The sequence below is a fragment of the Rosa chinensis genome, chromosome 2 (assembly GCF_002994745.2).
Source record: "Rosa chinensis cultivar Old Blush chromosome 2, RchiOBHm-V2, whole genome shotgun sequence".
Classification (NCBI taxonomy): Eukaryota; Viridiplantae; Streptophyta; class Magnoliopsida; order Rosales; family Rosaceae; genus Rosa; species Rosa chinensis.
This window is the reverse complement of record NC_037089.1, coordinates 43,112,195-43,128,903: the sequence shown is the minus strand read 5'-3', so window position 1 is coordinate 43,128,903 and position 16,709 is coordinate 43,112,195. Positions and strand designations below refer to the sequence as shown.

At 38.2% G+C, this 16,709-nt stretch overlaps 1 protein-coding gene across 1 annotated transcript; it reads left to right on the top strand.

Annotated features, from left to right (window-relative positions):
• The first annotated feature begins 317 nt into the window (after window positions 1-317).
• On the top strand, window positions 318-6,513 carry LOC112184316. The gene is made up of 3 exons (XM_024322579.1): window positions 318-450; window positions 572-666; window positions 6,010-6,513. The coding sequence occupies exons 1-3, from the start codon at window positions 318-320 to the stop codon at window positions 6,511-6,513; spliced, it is 732 nt and encodes a 243-aa protein (XP_024178347.1).
• Window positions 6,514-16,709: the final 10,196 nt, after the last annotated feature.

Sequence of the window (16,709 nt, the reverse complement as noted above, 5' to 3'; positions counted from 1 at the left end):
TTACACATAATTGAAAAGAAAAATCAAAAGAAATTCATAAAGTTTTGAAAAAACAAAACCAAAAGAATTGAAAACACATTTACCGAACTAAATCAATTTATATCCAAATAAGAGAACACGCTCCACGCGCCTAACCCTAGAAAACTTTGTCTCTGTTCTTGCTGGTTCTCCTTCGGCAGTGCCGCGGCATGGGCGCAAGCCTCTAGCTTCTCCGGCCTGCGTCAAGTAAGGCCGGATGGGATGTTGGTGTCGGTGGTTGGTCTGGCAATTGAAATCTGGGGTTGAGAGGTTTGCGCTTGCCTGGGTTCCAGTTGAAAATGACTAAGGCACAGAAGGAGGGTTCGTGGCTGACAGAGGTGACCGGTGTGTGGCCAGCGTTTACATCCGATTTGGAACGTGGTTCAGTGGGTGGATCCGATAAGATCGTGTGGCAGTTGGCGTCGGTGAGAGGTGTGGTGCTGGATTTCTGCCGGAGATGGTAGTTCCTTGTATCAGAATCTCATGGGTTGGGTTGTGGTGGTGGAAGGGACGATCTGTCGGATCTTTGTCAGAGATGGTGGATCGAATGCAGGCAGAGTTCGAAAGAGGAGGAGGCGCACCGGTCTAGAAGACGCGACGGTGGTGGATGAGCTGACTGTGCCCAAGTCGTATTGGGCTGGGATCAAGGTTTGGCCCTCTGGGCCGTAGTCAGATGGTGGGCCTGTTCTGGGCCTGATGTGGCTTGGGCCTGGGGTTTTACTCTAGGTCCAAGTTTGTCACTTTTGGCCTGTTTTTTTAATTTCAGTTTTACTTTTACTTGTTTTAGTTGGTTAGTGTTGTCTCGCCTTTGGCGTTAAATAAATCCCTGCATGTATTTTGTAGGGTTAGTCGGGCTTATTGCCTGTGTGTGCGCTCTAAGTGCCTTGTCTGGCCTACTGAGGGGACGATCCCTAGTTAAATGGTCGCAGCCTCCTAGTGGCAGGATGAAACTGAGTGTCGCCGGATTTGTTTTCCGGCGGCAACATAGTGGGAAAGCTGTGTTTTTGGTAATTATGTTTCGTTGTAGTCGAGTTATCTTTTCGGTATGTCACCGCTCTGTCAAAGCAAATAGAGTAGCCAGTTGTGCACTCTCTGCTAATTGGTGCTTATTAGAATACATGTATTTTGTAGAGTCTTCTGATATTATTTCAGGACGTGCTCTAGATGCTTATTGTATTCAAGGGTTTAGGCTCAATGTCCCCCCCCCCTTGTATTCAGCAGTTTCATTAACCAAGGTTTGAGGGTAGCCACACCAAGCCCTCATTTAAAAAAAAAAAAAAAAACATAATACCAAAAAAATCGAAGTTGACAGACCAACGATCGATTGCTTGATTTCTAGCTTTTGATCGTTTCTGCAGCTGCAAAATTCTTCTTTTCTTCTTTGGTTACTAAAAATAGAGTAATTGATTTACACAGGAGTTTAGGGGTCATCATTTGGTCCTTAGGCCCTAAACCCGCCCGGCCCGTAGGGCCGAAGCCCGACCCGGCCCGGCCCTCCGGCCCTACCCGTTTGAGCCCTTTATGGCCAAGCCCTGCCCGCCCCTTTAGGCCCGCCCGAATAAGCCCTAATAATTTTCTATTTTTTATATTTTTTAATTATGTTTCTCTTTTTTCTATAATATTCAATTTATCTCTTCCTTTGTAATTGATTTTTTAAGTTTTGTTTTCTTTAGTTTTTATTTTCTTTGTTACATAACAATTAATATTAGGAGATTTAGATAGATAGTTAATTGAATATAACCACCTTAACTAATATTAATAAATGTTATAAGTTAATTCCTACACACACACACATATTAAATATGATCAACTAAAAACAATGTCTTATATTACCTATATAACCATTGAGCCACATTTTGAGAAAAAAAAATAATGTAAGTTTTTTTTTTATTAAACAAAATAAGGGCCTTTTCGGCCCTATTCGGCCCTATTCGGAAGGTCGGCCCTTTCGGCCCTAATAGATCGGGCTTTTAGGGCGGGTAAGGGTTAGGATATTTAAGCCCCGGCCCTAAATTTTGTTGACTTTGACTAGGCCCGGCCCGGCCCGACCCTAAGCCCTAAAATTTAGGGTAGGGCCGGCCCTAGCCCGGCCCATGATGACCCCTACAGGAGTTCATTAGCTCTTGTGTGGAATAATTGAATCAGTTGAAGCTCTTATTTATTTGCAGAGGAAATGGAGTAGTTTGAATATGTGAACAAAATCATATTTTCGTATTTTTTAATCTTGATGTGTGATTTAAGGACAATTTTTAGGTTCATCCTTTAGGTGAATGAGTATATTCACAATCTCATGTGATTAACGCATAATAACTTTATAATTTTCTAATAGTAGTAAGTGTTGTTAGAACCATCCATTTGTTTGATTCAATTAGATAATTAAACGATTTTCGATTCGATTGATTTTTTTTTTAGAGATGATCTTTAAAGGCTAATTTAAGATATGGACCGTTAGACTATAAATTTTTCTAGTAAAAGTATGTTAATCGACGATGGAGGTGAATATGCTTGTTCACCATAGGGGTGAACCTAATAATTATCCGTGATTTAATTGCAATTGAATATATAGATAGAAGACACATCCACTAAAAGACATCTTTTTATTTTATTTTTACCATTTTAGATGATCTATTGTGGGATCTATTTTTCATAAGCAAATTGACCATTAATTTTGTGCCAAATTGAAAAGGGTGTGTCTATTGTCACCCTACTCGTGATGCCCCAGAAATTGGTATTTATTTTCCGAGGATTTTCCGGAATCTAATTTGTGGTTATTGGACGGTTTCATGGCTCGTGGATGGAGCGGAAGTGTTTCGGGCGGATAATTATTCGAAGAATATGGTTTTAGGGGGGTTGCAAAGGTTGACTTTTTATTCGTTGGGATTCTCAGAAAGTTTCCTTCACGAAAGTTGTAGAGCGCGTCGGTACGAGTTCGTGGACATGCGGAACGCGTCAATCGGAGTTCGTATGAGGAAGTTATGGCTTTCAGAAAAAGTTTCCGTTAGTATAAATATGGAATTTCTGAAAATATCTTCATGATTTCATTTCCTTTTCCGGAAATCATTTCTTCTCTCTCTCCTCTCTAGGCTGCATCTTCGGTATCAAAGAAATTTGATTGACCTGACCCGGACCCAGCCGATCTAACCCTGCTTTTCTGGCCAGCTCCGGCGGCGAAATCTTCCAGATCAGATCGCCTCCTTGCTCTGGTCGTCCCTCTGGCATCCTCTAGCGGTGATTCTCGGTGGTGGTGGACCTAGAAGGCGGCGAAGTTTGAGCAAATCAGACCCGATCGGTTCTCTAAACTAGGCTTGGGATGGTCGCAGCAGCCTCCTGGATCGATTTGTTGTGGTTGTTTGGATCGATTCACGTGAAACTTGGTTTAACTCGGATTAAATAATAATCCACGACTTGCGAGGTAGTTTTCGACACTTTACGCTTCAATTTGACTTCGTGCTAGTTATGAAAATGGATAAGCATGCTGAGATGAACATCTTTGGTGTTGGAAGTTTTGTGAAATATTAAGTTTTGGCCGGCGGCGGTGCGCCACCTTCTGTGGCGGCGTTCCGGCCATATCAGAAACTGTTTCTGGTATTATATATCTTCTACTCATCGATACGAGCGTTTTGATATATAATACGAAAATTTTGGAGTTCGTATGAATTTGTTATGATTTTTACGGTTTTATACCGGTTGATTTATTCGATCCGTGAGGATCCGAGTGTCCGATCGACTTGTGGTTTGGACATATCGATCGTAGAAGTATTTCGGAGACATTGGGTGGTCTCGGATGTGGTTTTGCCTCAATTGGCCTCACTTTGGGAATTTTAATTCGATTTAGGGTTTCGAACATTATTCCTTGTGTTCCATTGACTGAATCAAGGATGTACTTCCTTAGGTCCTTGACAGAGGGCGTTCTGTAAGCAGTCTAGTGGTGTGAAGACGCAGCATGAATTTCGAGGTGAGTAATCTCACAATGTTCATTTACGAACAGGCTTACTTTATCGTTTTGAGAGTTATTGATTTAACTGCAAACTATAGTTGGTATTAGTAGGCATTCCTGAGTGGATGACTACGTGTGTGTATATATATATATATATATTTACGAGAAATATATATGTGTTGGTGGATTTTGGGTTGATTTATGAAAACAATATGCATGAATGATGCTTTTTATTGTTTTGTGTTGTGGCTTTTCGGAAAACAAATGATTGTGGAATTGTTGATTCGATTTGTTTTGAAAAGCATTTAGATTTGTGTATGAAAATAATTTGCATGAATGATGCTTTTTATTGTTTTGGGTTATGGCTTTTCGGAAAACAATGATTGTGGAAATGTTGATTTCGATTGTTTTGAAAAGCATTGCGATTTGTGTAACATTTTGGGTCCAGTGTGACTCCTTTAATGTTTTATTCCAAGGGACTGAAAAGTTCAAGGAATGAAGGTCTATAACCTTGGGCAAAATATCAGGTAATCACGTCTTTGGCAGACGAGTGGTTACGAATTCAGTTAGAGCTCTAGTCTGTCTGCCACAATTGTGATTCATAGGGTAACGGGAATTGGTTATATCTAACTCATGAGATTACGTGTTTTTAGGGAACAAGGTGTGAGTTGCTTCCTTATTAATGGTTTTTAAGGGACAAGGTGCAAGTTGTTTTCCTTATTAACGATTTGATAGAAATCAAGGTGTGAGTTGCTTTCTATGGTACGATTGATAGAAATCAAGGTGTGAGTTGCTTTCTATGGTACGTTTGATAGAATTCAAGGTGTGAGTTGTTTTCTATGTTATATTTAATAGAAATCAAGGTGTGAGTTGGTTTCTATGGTACATTTGATAGAATTCAAGGTGTGAGTTGTTTTCTATGTTATATTTGATAGAAACCAAGGAGTGCGTTGCTTTCTATGTTTCGTTTTAAAAGAAACCAAGGTGTAAGTTGCTTTCTTTTATTTCGATTTGAAAGGAAATTAAGGGTGGGTTGTTCTCCTTTATTTCGTGTTTTGAGGGATCAAAGCATGATTTGGTTTCTTGATTGAAACGTGATTTGTGTGAGTTGTTTCCTCAATTGAAACATGCGAGTTTTATCCCGTGATTTTGTGTGATTTGTTTTGAGTTACTTATACGGGCTTGCAAAAGCTTACCAGGTTTGTTGTGTGACAACCCGGTGCACCATTCAAACGGTGTAGGGGTTAATCCTGTAGGTTAGAATAATCCTGGTTGAAGCTGAGGTAGCACCTTTGCAGCTTTACGGTAGAAAGTAATTTTGTGACTTTACCGTTGATAAGGATTTCCGTTGTGTAGTAAACTCTGAGGAGCATTTACGTTTTATTTTTTTGTTAACAATTTAATTCGTAAGCTCATGTAATATATGACTCTATGGTGCGGGTCAATATTGACATTGTGGGTTCAGGGCATCAATATGTATTTAGTTGAAAGGGAAAAAGTTTCCAGGTAATTGTTATTGATGACTGAACGATCACGCATGTATAATTATGAGATTATATATCGATTTTTATTGTGTTAAAAATCAGTGGCGTGACACTACTATTTTCTTAGTTCACCCTACAAACATTTGAATTATTGAAAGACTATATTACCCACGTGCAAATGACTAATAAATACACTAATTTTTAAAATTCAAATCTATAAGGAAAACTAAATACATAACAAATTAATGAAATACAAAGATTACTCAATTTCTCATTGGATAACATCAATCTTCATCTTCTCCACCCAAATTTGAATTTACTATTTTTTATGTCTTTTTGTTATTCCTCATTGTAAATTCATTATTCAATTCACAAAACTATTAGTGGAATCAAAAGTAAAAATTAATTCATTAACTTCATCAAAATCTTTGAAATACCCTTTGTGAACACCGAAAGTAAAAAATTTAAAATATGAAATACCCTTTGAGTATGTTCCATCTTTTCTTTAAAACTCGAACTGAGTTTCTCACCTTTCAATCAGTTCGGAAATTTGCATCTTCGTCCTTACAGAGGCGAGTTCCTAAACCTTGGCTACCACCACCAGCTGGGTGGCTAAAAGCAAATACTGATGGGGCATTTGATCCTCATTCTAAGCGCCAGAGTCTGGGAGTTCTTTTTAAAGACCATGATGGTGTGGTGGTAGCAGGTAGGTGTTGGTTTATCCCTCGAGCCTCCTCGGCGGAAGAGATGGAGGCTTTGGCTGGGTGCATGGCTTGTAGGCTAGCTACTGATCATGGCCTTTTCCCCGTTAGCTTTGAGTCGGATTGTTTGACTCTGGTGAATGCTACTAAGGACAGTGGTGGCAACCTCTCTATTCTAGGTCGCATCATTGATGACATTGTGGCCTCTTTGCAGGTTCTTCTTGGAGCTTCCTTCTCTCATGTCTATCGTGAATCCAACACAGCAGCTTATAAGCTTGCTAATCTAGCTTTACATTCTCGTTTAGATGTTTCTTGGGTGGGTTCTATTCCTCCAAGTATTAAGGAGTTTGTACTCTCGAACTGTAATTGTTAATCTCTTTTGATTATTAAAGTTGACGTCCTTCCCTCAAAAAAAAAAAAAAAATTCAATCTCATCTTCATTGCTCATAGTAGTTAACTTAGTAATCTTTTGACATGGATTGGATAGATGAACATTGAAACTAAAAAGAAAAAATTAAACAAATAGAGGTAAATTAGATTATGATTTTATTAGGAAACTTTAATATATTTTAGTTTTTTATTGGTATAAATTAAATAAAAAATTTCGTTAAAGAAAAATTTCTTTTTTAATTGGATATGTACGATGGAAAGAAAAGTGGGTTAGATAAGTAAATTTAATAATTGAAATTAAAATGTAGGGTGTAATGAGCAAGTAGGGTGAACAAAGAAAATGGTAGGGTGGAAATAGCCGCACCCTTTGAAAATCATTAGTGACTAAAGATTCAAGAAAGAGAGTTTACTAAATATCTAACCGGCTACACTGTGGGTGTTACACCCCGTATCCAATTACTTTTTTTTATGAGTCTAAAGGAATTGTTATACGTTTTATCGTCTTTGATTTCAGTTTTTATCAATTTAGGGGTTGCTAGAAGTTGACTTTTTATGGGTTAACAATTTCAAAAAATTTCCTTCATGTAAGTTGTAGGGGACGTTAAACCAAGTCCGTGGACATGTGGTACACTTAAATCGGAGTTCGTATGTGAAAGTTATAGCTTAAAATGTGGAAGTTACTGTTCATGGTAATAAAATATATATATGGAAAGTTACCACTGTAGGTTTCCATTTTCGGAAACCCACGGTAACTCTCTCTCTCCTCTCCCCCGACTCCTTCCTCTTCGGTCCGATTTCGTCCACCTTCGAATTCTTCCTTTTCCGGCCGACCCACGACTGAACCCGGGCACCGGCAAGCTCGCCTTCTCTCCCTGGTCACGCCTGGGGTGGTGTTTTGTGGTGGCTCGACCGGAGGAGCTCGGAAATTAGCGGTGAAGTTCACTGTAGCCAAACAGAGGTTTCGTCGATTTCCGGCTATTCCGGCCGTTTCCCGCTGCCAAACCACCGTCGAAGGCGCTGTTTTTGCCAAGGATCGTTTTGCCCCTAGCCTTGAGCCACGATTTGCAGTGTAGAAGGAGAATCAAGGAGAACCCGATTCTAGGGTTCTTGGGTTTTCTGGGTTTGTGTTCAACGGCCAAATTGGAGCTCTTCGAGGTAAATTGGAATGTGTTGTAGTTGAGGAAATTGTTGGGTCTATTGTGATGTTGCTGTTGCCGGAATTTGGTGGCCATTGGAGGTAGTGGTCGCCGGAGCGTGGGCCCCACGCACGGCCACTATGGGTGGCGAGTAGAGCTGCGTTTTATTAACTATTTTGGCTCCATAAATCCTTTAATGATTGTAGAAGTTTTTACATGAAGTTTGGTGGAAATTGGAGGAAATTACGATTGAGCATGAATTGTTGATTATTGATTTACGTGAATTCGATCGCCGAATTTTTTTCGAATTCACTTTAGAATTTATATATCGATGAATGAATATTATTGGAGAATTACGGACGGATTCGATGTGAATTAAGGAGTTGGATGTTGAAGGGGGACACTTTAAATTTCAATTTTTAATATTCGTAAAGTTAATTTCCGTCCTGTAAATATATTTTTACTAGTGCTATTCGTACAGGACGAGAGGAGTCTTCGTACGAGGAAAATACCGAGCGACGTCAGGATTGACCATATATTGTGAGTGGACTTTTATTTTCAAAGAATGATGTATGCATTTATTTATTTGTTTCCGAAATGATAAAGTGTTTATCGTATTACTTTTTCGAGCATATGGTTATTTTCGGATATGGTTTTGGATATTTGATTATTTGAAGATTTTATGGCGTGCGGGGTCACGTCATTGGATTATGCTTATTTTCTCTTATTTATTTTTGAATTTGAGTTTATCTTGGCGTGTGGGACACGTCATGGGAATTCTTTTGCGAGAGTTGGGGAAGCCTTATGTATTTATGATTTTACTGTGGTTTTCGGATTTTCTTTTGCCATACTTTGGGTGACTTATCATTGCTAGCTTTGATCTTCCGCCTTTGTCGCGAGGTGATGGGATCACCGAAGCCCTCCGCCTTTGTGGCGCTGGTTACTGTCTCTGTGACAATAATTCTGAAGCCCAGTATCCTATCGCTACACTTAGTGGCGTAAGGGTATATTATGGGAGTAATGGGAGTACTTTAGCCTGGGAGGCTATCACCCGAGCCTGGGAGGCTCACTCGTATGGCTATCGTCTTCCCCTACTCACTTTACTATTTTTGACTAGCGGGGCTAGTTCGATTTCCATTTAACCAGCGGGGCTGGTCCTATTTTCTTGAGTACCGGAGTTTCAATCTTTTCTTTTTGTTTGTGACTAGCGGGGCTAGTCGGTTTTTCTTGTACAGAACTTCTCTTGTTTTGTTGTCCTTAAACATTGCATGCATCGGGAGTTTTTAGAGAAATAAATGGGGAAAGTATTAAATTCCTTTTGTTTAAAATTGTTTATTTTTGTCCACTCACACTAACGTGTCTTTCAATACTTTTCCCCTGGGCCCTTCGGTTTCAAATGCCCAGTTTACAGTATTGCTGCTCGGCGTTCAGGAGTGAGCCATAGTGACCGCATCCGCTTCCGTCATCACATTTCGTCATCACATCTATGTTAATTTACGTTCCTAGAATTGCTCTGATTACCATGGGATTTGTGACCCAGACTTGTAATGAATTATATTTGAGGTCTACGACCTAACTTTGTGAATTGTAGTATCCTAAATCTTGGAGTTTCTTAGACTTGAAGTACTTGATACACTATTATTATTTTTGAGTTTGGGTTGGTTGAATGAGGGGAGCAGGGTGGCTCCAGAAGTATGTGGTTGGATTATTAGAAGTGAAATTTGTTTTCCACAGGTTTTTGGGTTGTTGATGCGCTAAAAGCAAGCGCATAATTTAACCCTGAAAATATCGTTAGTAGTATAAGCAAATAGGGATCGTTCTATTCCGGGGATTGAGGGTACACTTGTAATTGTGAAACAAATAAAGAAAAGTATTATTTACAAAAATAAAATAAAGAATATAAATATATACAATTGTATAAACAAATAAAGAATTAAATAATAAAGTATTATTTACAAAAATAAAATAAAGAATAGAAATATATACAAGTAACAAAATAAAAAGGGAGGGGGGTTTAAGAATTATAGAATTGAAAATTAAGATAAATAAAATAAAGAAAATGTAAAACATATATACAAGGGTGAATCGCAAGGAACAAAGATCAAAACCACATTCATATGCAAGAAATCCAATTACAATTCCTATAGTTGATTTTAAATGTCATGAGAGAGGAGTTGATCATGTGAAACATTCGAAAGCAAATGATTTCCCATATTTTACTTTTCAATGCTAATTAACCTAAGCGAAAGCACCTAGATTAATCCTATCAAACATGCAATCAAGCCCTAGAAAGCTAGTCAATCATGACATGTTCAACGCATTAGACATAGAGAAAGGCTATCAACTCAAGTGTACAACTTAGTTATGGAAAAGTCCACCTAATTGCAATCCTCTTCAATTAAATTCGATTCTTGTCCAGAACCTTTACTACTTTTGATTCAAGTTACACAAAACGAAAAGTCGATTTCATGTTCTTAAACCTAGCACCAATTACATGCAAATCCTATAAGTGTCGACCCAAATAAGATAAACATATAAAAGTTTTCTGTAAAGCAAATTTAATCGAACAAACTCACATAAGCGACTTAGAATCACAATTATAGAATTCGAAAACTTTATTCAATCATAAAATTTCAGAATATAAACCTTGTTCAAACATAAATGTTAACTAAAAACAATTCTCACGAAACTAAGCAAGATTACAAAGAAAGAGGTTGAATTACACCGTGAGATGGAGATGGGGATGAAGGATGAAACGTTATGGATTCTTGAATCTCGAAAGCAAGCTTCAAGGTGGAGGATGGATGATGATGCTCACGGCTCCTTCTTCTTCTTCTTCTCCCTTGCTTGAAACGTTGAATGCACTAGAGGATGGAGAGAAAAATGGAAAGGAAATGGAGAGACAAAGAAGATGAGATGGATGAAGGAATTTTTGGGAAAATGGAAAGGAAATGGAGAGACAAAGAAGATGGAATGGGTGAAGGAATGTTTTTTAGAATGAGAGGAGAAGGTGTTTATATAGGGAAGAAAAGAAGAGTGAAATGATGAGTGCAAGAAAAATAATGAAAGTGGAGTATGAAAGTGATTTGTAAAATATGGAAAAGAAAGAGAAATGATGAAATGAAAGCAAAGCATGAAGGTGCAGCAACATGGAAGTGATGATGATCTATTAAAGAGATTGTAGAAAAAATATATCCAAGGAAAAAGAGAAAAGCATCTAGCTTTCTTCATGTGGGTGGGAAACATGAATATGTGGTGTTGAGCTGTTTTCAGGTCAGTTTCTTCCCCTTTATTCCTTCAATTATTTCTCCAACAAGACTTCATTATATTCCTTCGACTTCTTCATATGAAATGTTCCACTATGAGTGTAGATCATCCTGACAAATTTTCAGAGCTTCAATCCATGTGGTTGGGCCGGAAATGCTGCTGGACCTCTTACAGGTCCAGTTTTCCGGTTTTGCTTCTGTAGAAAATTGGGCTGATTGTTTGAAGGCCTTCCACTCATAGTTTTCTCTGGCACTCTTCATAAGAAATGATCCTTTGGGTGTCTAGAATGGATTTGGAAGGTTTCAGCTCATTTGAAGTTCATTTGGTCAGGCGGCCGCTCCTTCTTCTTTGCTTGGCTTGGTTTCTCCTAGCCGGAGTAGGAATATGTGTAAAATTGATCTTTTAGTACATTTCCATTTTTCTCCATCATTTCCAGGTAATTATGGACCTAACGCTCATTTCACCTTCATTTACTCCAATGTACCTAAAAATAGAAATTGAATTAAAAATCGATTCAGTTAAGGAATTAACTAAGCAAAATGTGAGGAATTAACTATTAAAATATCACATTAAAATGCTCCTATCAAATTCCCCCACACTTAGCTTTTGCTAGTCCCTTAGCAAAACAAAACAAAAAAAAAATCCAAAACAGAACAAAGACTTGACAAAAAGCAAGTAAATGACTCTATTGCTCCTAACTGTTGTCTCAGACACTCCAAACTCCTGGCTTTCACGTTAAACACTTAATCAAAATCACAAAGATAATTCCATGGTTAATAAACCTGTGACATTCATATGACTAAGCAAGATATGGAGAACTTAAGTTATACAGTGAATGATAGCATGTTTCGAACAAGTCCAATCCAAACTCACAGGGCATACTCTCGATTTTTCTCTCAGAAATGGCTATGCTTAAAAGCTTCACACTCAAGTATATGCAAGAGAACAAATTGTAAGGCAACAAACAGCTTGCATATTTCATCAATAAACACATTTTGTGAAGAATTTTTAAAGACCTCATGAAATGACTGAGTGCACAAATGGACCTAAACCATAAGCTCGACTGCGTAACTGACTCCACTAACCAAAGACTGCCCATCTCAAGGATCAAGTCAGCACTTAAAACAGGTTGTAATGGGGCTAAGCTAGGGTTTTCGAAATGAAGATTAAGGATACAAAAAAATCCTAAGGACCTAGCAGAGCATATAAGGACCACCTTATGTCATTATTTTTGTAGACCAAATATCATTGTTTTGGGCCAAACCTTCACTCTAACCAACATGGGAATGGACAAAGGCATAATTTTCAACTTTGAGCCTTCTACAAATTTGCAAGTCCAAAACCACACTTCAACATTTTCCCAAGAGTTTTCTTTTCAATTTTTCTTCTCTTTTGCCGCTTTTCTTTCTTTCTTTCTTTCTTTTTTTCAAGGCAAAATTTTTTTTTTCTTGGATTTTCCCCACCCCACACTTGTCTTTCATCGTCACCCCTACATACTATGTCATGCTCTACTAAGTCCTTAAGACAAGGGTAGAGATATCCTGTACTAAGCTCATGGTAGGGTAGTGAGGGTGATGAAACAAAGGTTTTCAACGTAGGCTCAAAGGGGTTCATTCTAAGGAGTCCCACGACGGGCACAATTGGGGACACATGCTTGTTTGGCTTTGGTGGTTACCCTAATGCCTTCTATCCTATCCAGGATCAGTGCATATTATGGCATACAAGTTTTGACAGTCACAACAGCCGAGTTCTAGTACTCTCTAGTCCATTAAAATCTATGGCACATGATCATTGGATTTTCAAAGAAAGATGAGGTTTTGCAAATACAGCCATGAAATTCTGAAATTATCAATAAGCACTCAAAAAGAAAGTATTTTAGCTCAACAGCTCACTTGGGTCAAATGAATCAGACTTAATCTTAGCATGCTTAATGAACCAAGTTACAATCCTATCTCAAATCTTCATACAAGCATCACAATGTCGATTAACCACAGAATTCAATTAAGTCCTATTTTGATTGTGAAAACCTTCAGCCATGAATTCGGAGACATGTTCATCCTAGATGTTAGGAGAATCCTAAGACTCAAACACACAAAAACACTCTAAAACCAACAATTTTTTTTTTTTTTACAATTTAATTTAATTTCAACACTTAGGTACGGGAACAGGGAGTCTCGATGTGCAATGGGACTGAAACAGCTACCCTTTTTCAAGACTATGTTTAATCCAATATACCTTAGTGTATCACAACATCAATTAAAAACACAAAAAACACAATCCAACATCAACTATTTTTCATTTTTTTTTTTATATACTAACTACTAAAAACACAATAAAGCAATAATCCATCCCCCATACTTAATTCATGCATTGTCCTCAATGTATAACAAATATAAAGCATGTAAAGCATAAATCAAGCATAGAAGAGAAAGTTAACACAACGAAACCTAAAACAACTTAAAATTCATGAAAATAAAATAGAAGGAAGAGTTCAAGAAAGCAAATCTGCGTTTGATGGCTCCTCCACAGATACGGTTGAAATGGGTTGCCTCCCATGCAGCGCTTAATGTTTAAAGTCTTTCAGCCTAGACTTGTACCTCCATTTACTCCTTTGGAGGAGCGGTATGCTGGCGAGTGGCAGCCCTCTTGCTGGTTTCAGCTTCCTGAGGAGGGTCCTCATGGTGTGATGCAGTAGCATCCTTGCGGGGAAACCCAGGAGGATAACTTTGCAAGTTATTGACTTCCTGAGCAAGCTTGTTTATTGCAGTGTGACAGCGGATCAAAGAGCAGTTCATCTCAGAGATGTAATCGATCATGCAATTGACTCTCCAATCTGTCACCATAATACCATCGCGGAGAGAGGAACGCAAATCATCAATCAAATCCGACAAGCTTTCCAGGGTGGCCATAGGCCGAGGAGCACGAGCAGCTGGTGAGGAAGAAGACTCTCCGGGATGCAGTCTGGGAGAGCGACGAGGCAGAGGAGGGGGACTGCGGGTACGCTCACGAATAGGACGATGGTCCCATGGACGAGTAAGCCCAGCTCTAGTGGCCGCTTGACGACCTTCTTCTTCCAAAGAGAGAACACGGCGTTGATTGACGCCCCTGCGAGGGGTAACCTTAGTTCGAGCCATGAGGAAGTAGAAGGAATTTGAAAAGGCACACGGTTTTAACAAAGCTTCTCCGGGAAGGAGAAGAGTTATGATAGTTCACGGCCCAAGAAACTCCCCCACGTGTAAATATTACTTTCTTTTCCTGGATTTATGGCATGCTTTCTGCTATAGCTTGTCTGTCACGGATCCTCGAGATTCGTTTGATTCCCCCACGTGTCTTCCACGCGGCAACAGCTTTTCCGTGTTTGCGGGTGACTTTAATCCAACGCGTAGATTTAATCTCAGAGGTCGTCCATCCAACGGTGGAGATCTGCTCACTCGTTCTATAATTAGGTGCATTCTGAGGGAGCGACTATTCACTCCAAAAGAAAATTCTTCCGAGTTCCATCCTTTCTCTCTCAACCCTTCAGCCTTTCTTTCGAAACTCAAATCTTTTCTTCATCAACATGGAACCACGAACTCTGCAACTAATGGAGTTACAAACCCAGCAACAAATGGAATTACAAGCCCAGCAACCAACCGAGGAGGGAGGAAGCATCCAAGCAGCCGGGAGTAGTAACCGGTGGGCTCCCACACCGCCTCAACTAAGAATCCTCAAGGGCCTTTACTATGATAAGGGTTTTAAGTACCCAACTCCAGAGCAGATTCAAGAGATCTGCCTTCATCTGAAACAGTATGGGCAGATCGAGGACAAGAACGTCTTCTTTTGGTTCCAGAACCTCAAGGCTCGTGAGAGGCAGAAGTTGAAGGAATTTCAGAACGTTCCGGTTGGTGGATCTCTCGATCTCAATTTTGGATCCACTAGTTCTACTGATGATGGTAGATCCATTGATCTAAACTTTGGGTCACGTGTCAGCTATGGTGTTGACCCATATTCCTCCTCACCCTTCAACACTAATACCAGTACTACCTCCTTTGGCACAACAGGAGGACAATCTTTCATGGAACAACGAGGAGGAGATCACCAGGAGATTGAAACCCTTCCACTATTCCCCATGCATGGTGAGGACATTTTTCGCAACATGAAGACTACTTCCGAGGGAGGTAGCGGCTATGGCGGTGACTCTCGCATTTCCCTTGAGCTCAGCCTCAACTCCTACGGAGATGCAGACATGGTTTAGTATAGTGTAAATTTTTTATTTATTTTATATTTATTATTATTTTTATTTTTATTTTTTTGTTTGTAAATAGCTGAATTTAATAAGACTGAATGAATGCAGTTTTTTTTTTTTTTTTTTTAATTTTTTTTTTAATTTTTATTATTATTTTTTTTTAATTTTTTTTTTTTATAAAGACTCAAAAATAAAAGACAAATATAAATATAGGACTCAAAATGAAAGACAAAAATAAATCTCTTCCACACACTAAATATGCAATGTAATCAATTAAAAGCATGCAATGAAATAAGTAAGCATAGATAGAGACATTTACGAAAACAAATCCTAAAATAAAAACAATAGAGAAAAATTGAAAAATAAAAAGAAATAGGGAAAGAGAAAGCAAATCTGATTATATTCTGAATTGGGTTGCCTCCCAAGTAGCGCTTGTATTTTACGTCTTGCAGCCAGACAGTACCTACATTAAATAAAGTTAGTAACTATAATTAACAAAGAAATACAAAATAAAAACAAGTATAACTATTAATTACAAACTACAAGTATAAACAAGTATATTGTACATAAGACACAAGTTAAGTACTCAAGTGAGTATAAAACGTGAAAAGTATTTTTACAAGTTTAATGTGTGAAACAACAAAATAATTTACACGTATAGAATATTCACAAGTATTTCTTTTATTATAAACATTATTGATATCGAATCAAATTCCAAGCGGTAAATCAAGTGAACGTGCGGCCCAAGTATAGTCGCCTAGACACAAACTCCCTTTCAAATCGTTTGGGCAACCTTACTGAAATGGCCAGGTGGGGGAGGACGAACACGAGAGGAAAAATCCATTTTGGCATGAGCTACTCCCACATAGTGGTTTAGGCCCATTTGCAAGCACTTCTGGATTCAAAAACCCGTCATGAACGTTGTCCCCTTCCTAGACACCATTTCACATAGGCTTTCTTACTAAGATGAGAAAGTTCATAAGTGTGAAGACAGTTCAACAAGTGTTAATAAAGGCCGCCCTCAACCTTAAGGGACCTGAGCTAGGTACCAATAAGGGGTTTAGGCCAATATTAACAAAAGAGACTTCACCTATTCCTCTAAATTTACAACCTACAATTAAAATTCATGTTCAATAATATAAATAATATTTAAACTAAGTTTTAAACAATTTATATACAACAAATATATACAATAAATGACACAATTTAACAAGTGATTTTTCAATCCCCGGCAACGGCGCCAAAAATTGACGCGCTTTTGGGAAGCGCGCAATTTAACCCTGAAAATATCGTTAGTAGTATAAGCAAATAGGGATCGTTCTATTCCGGGGATTGAGGGTACACTTGTAATTGTGAAACAAATAAAGAAAAGTATTATTTACAAAAATAAAATAAAGAATATAAATATATACAATTGTATAAACAAATAAAGAATTAAAATAATAAAGTATTATTTACAAAAATAAAATAAAGAATAGAAATATATACAAGTAACAAATAAAAAGGGAGGGGGGTTTAAGAATTATAGAATTGAAAATTAAGATAAATAAA

Bases quoted from the DNA above. Each gene is read 5' to 3' on its own strand.
- LOC112184316 (XM_024322579.1), top strand. From the start codon at position 318: ATGACTAAGGCACAGAAGGAGGGTTCGTGGCTGACAGAGGTGACCGGT. The intron at 451-571 runs GTGTGGTGCTGG...GATCGAATGCAG, and splicing joins GCAGTTGGCGTCGGTGAGAG to GCAGAGTTCGAAAGAGGAGG. The intron at 667-6,009 runs GTTTGGCCCTCT...TCGTCCTTACAG, and splicing joins CGTATTGGGCTGGGATCAAG to AGGCGAGTTCCTAAACCTTG.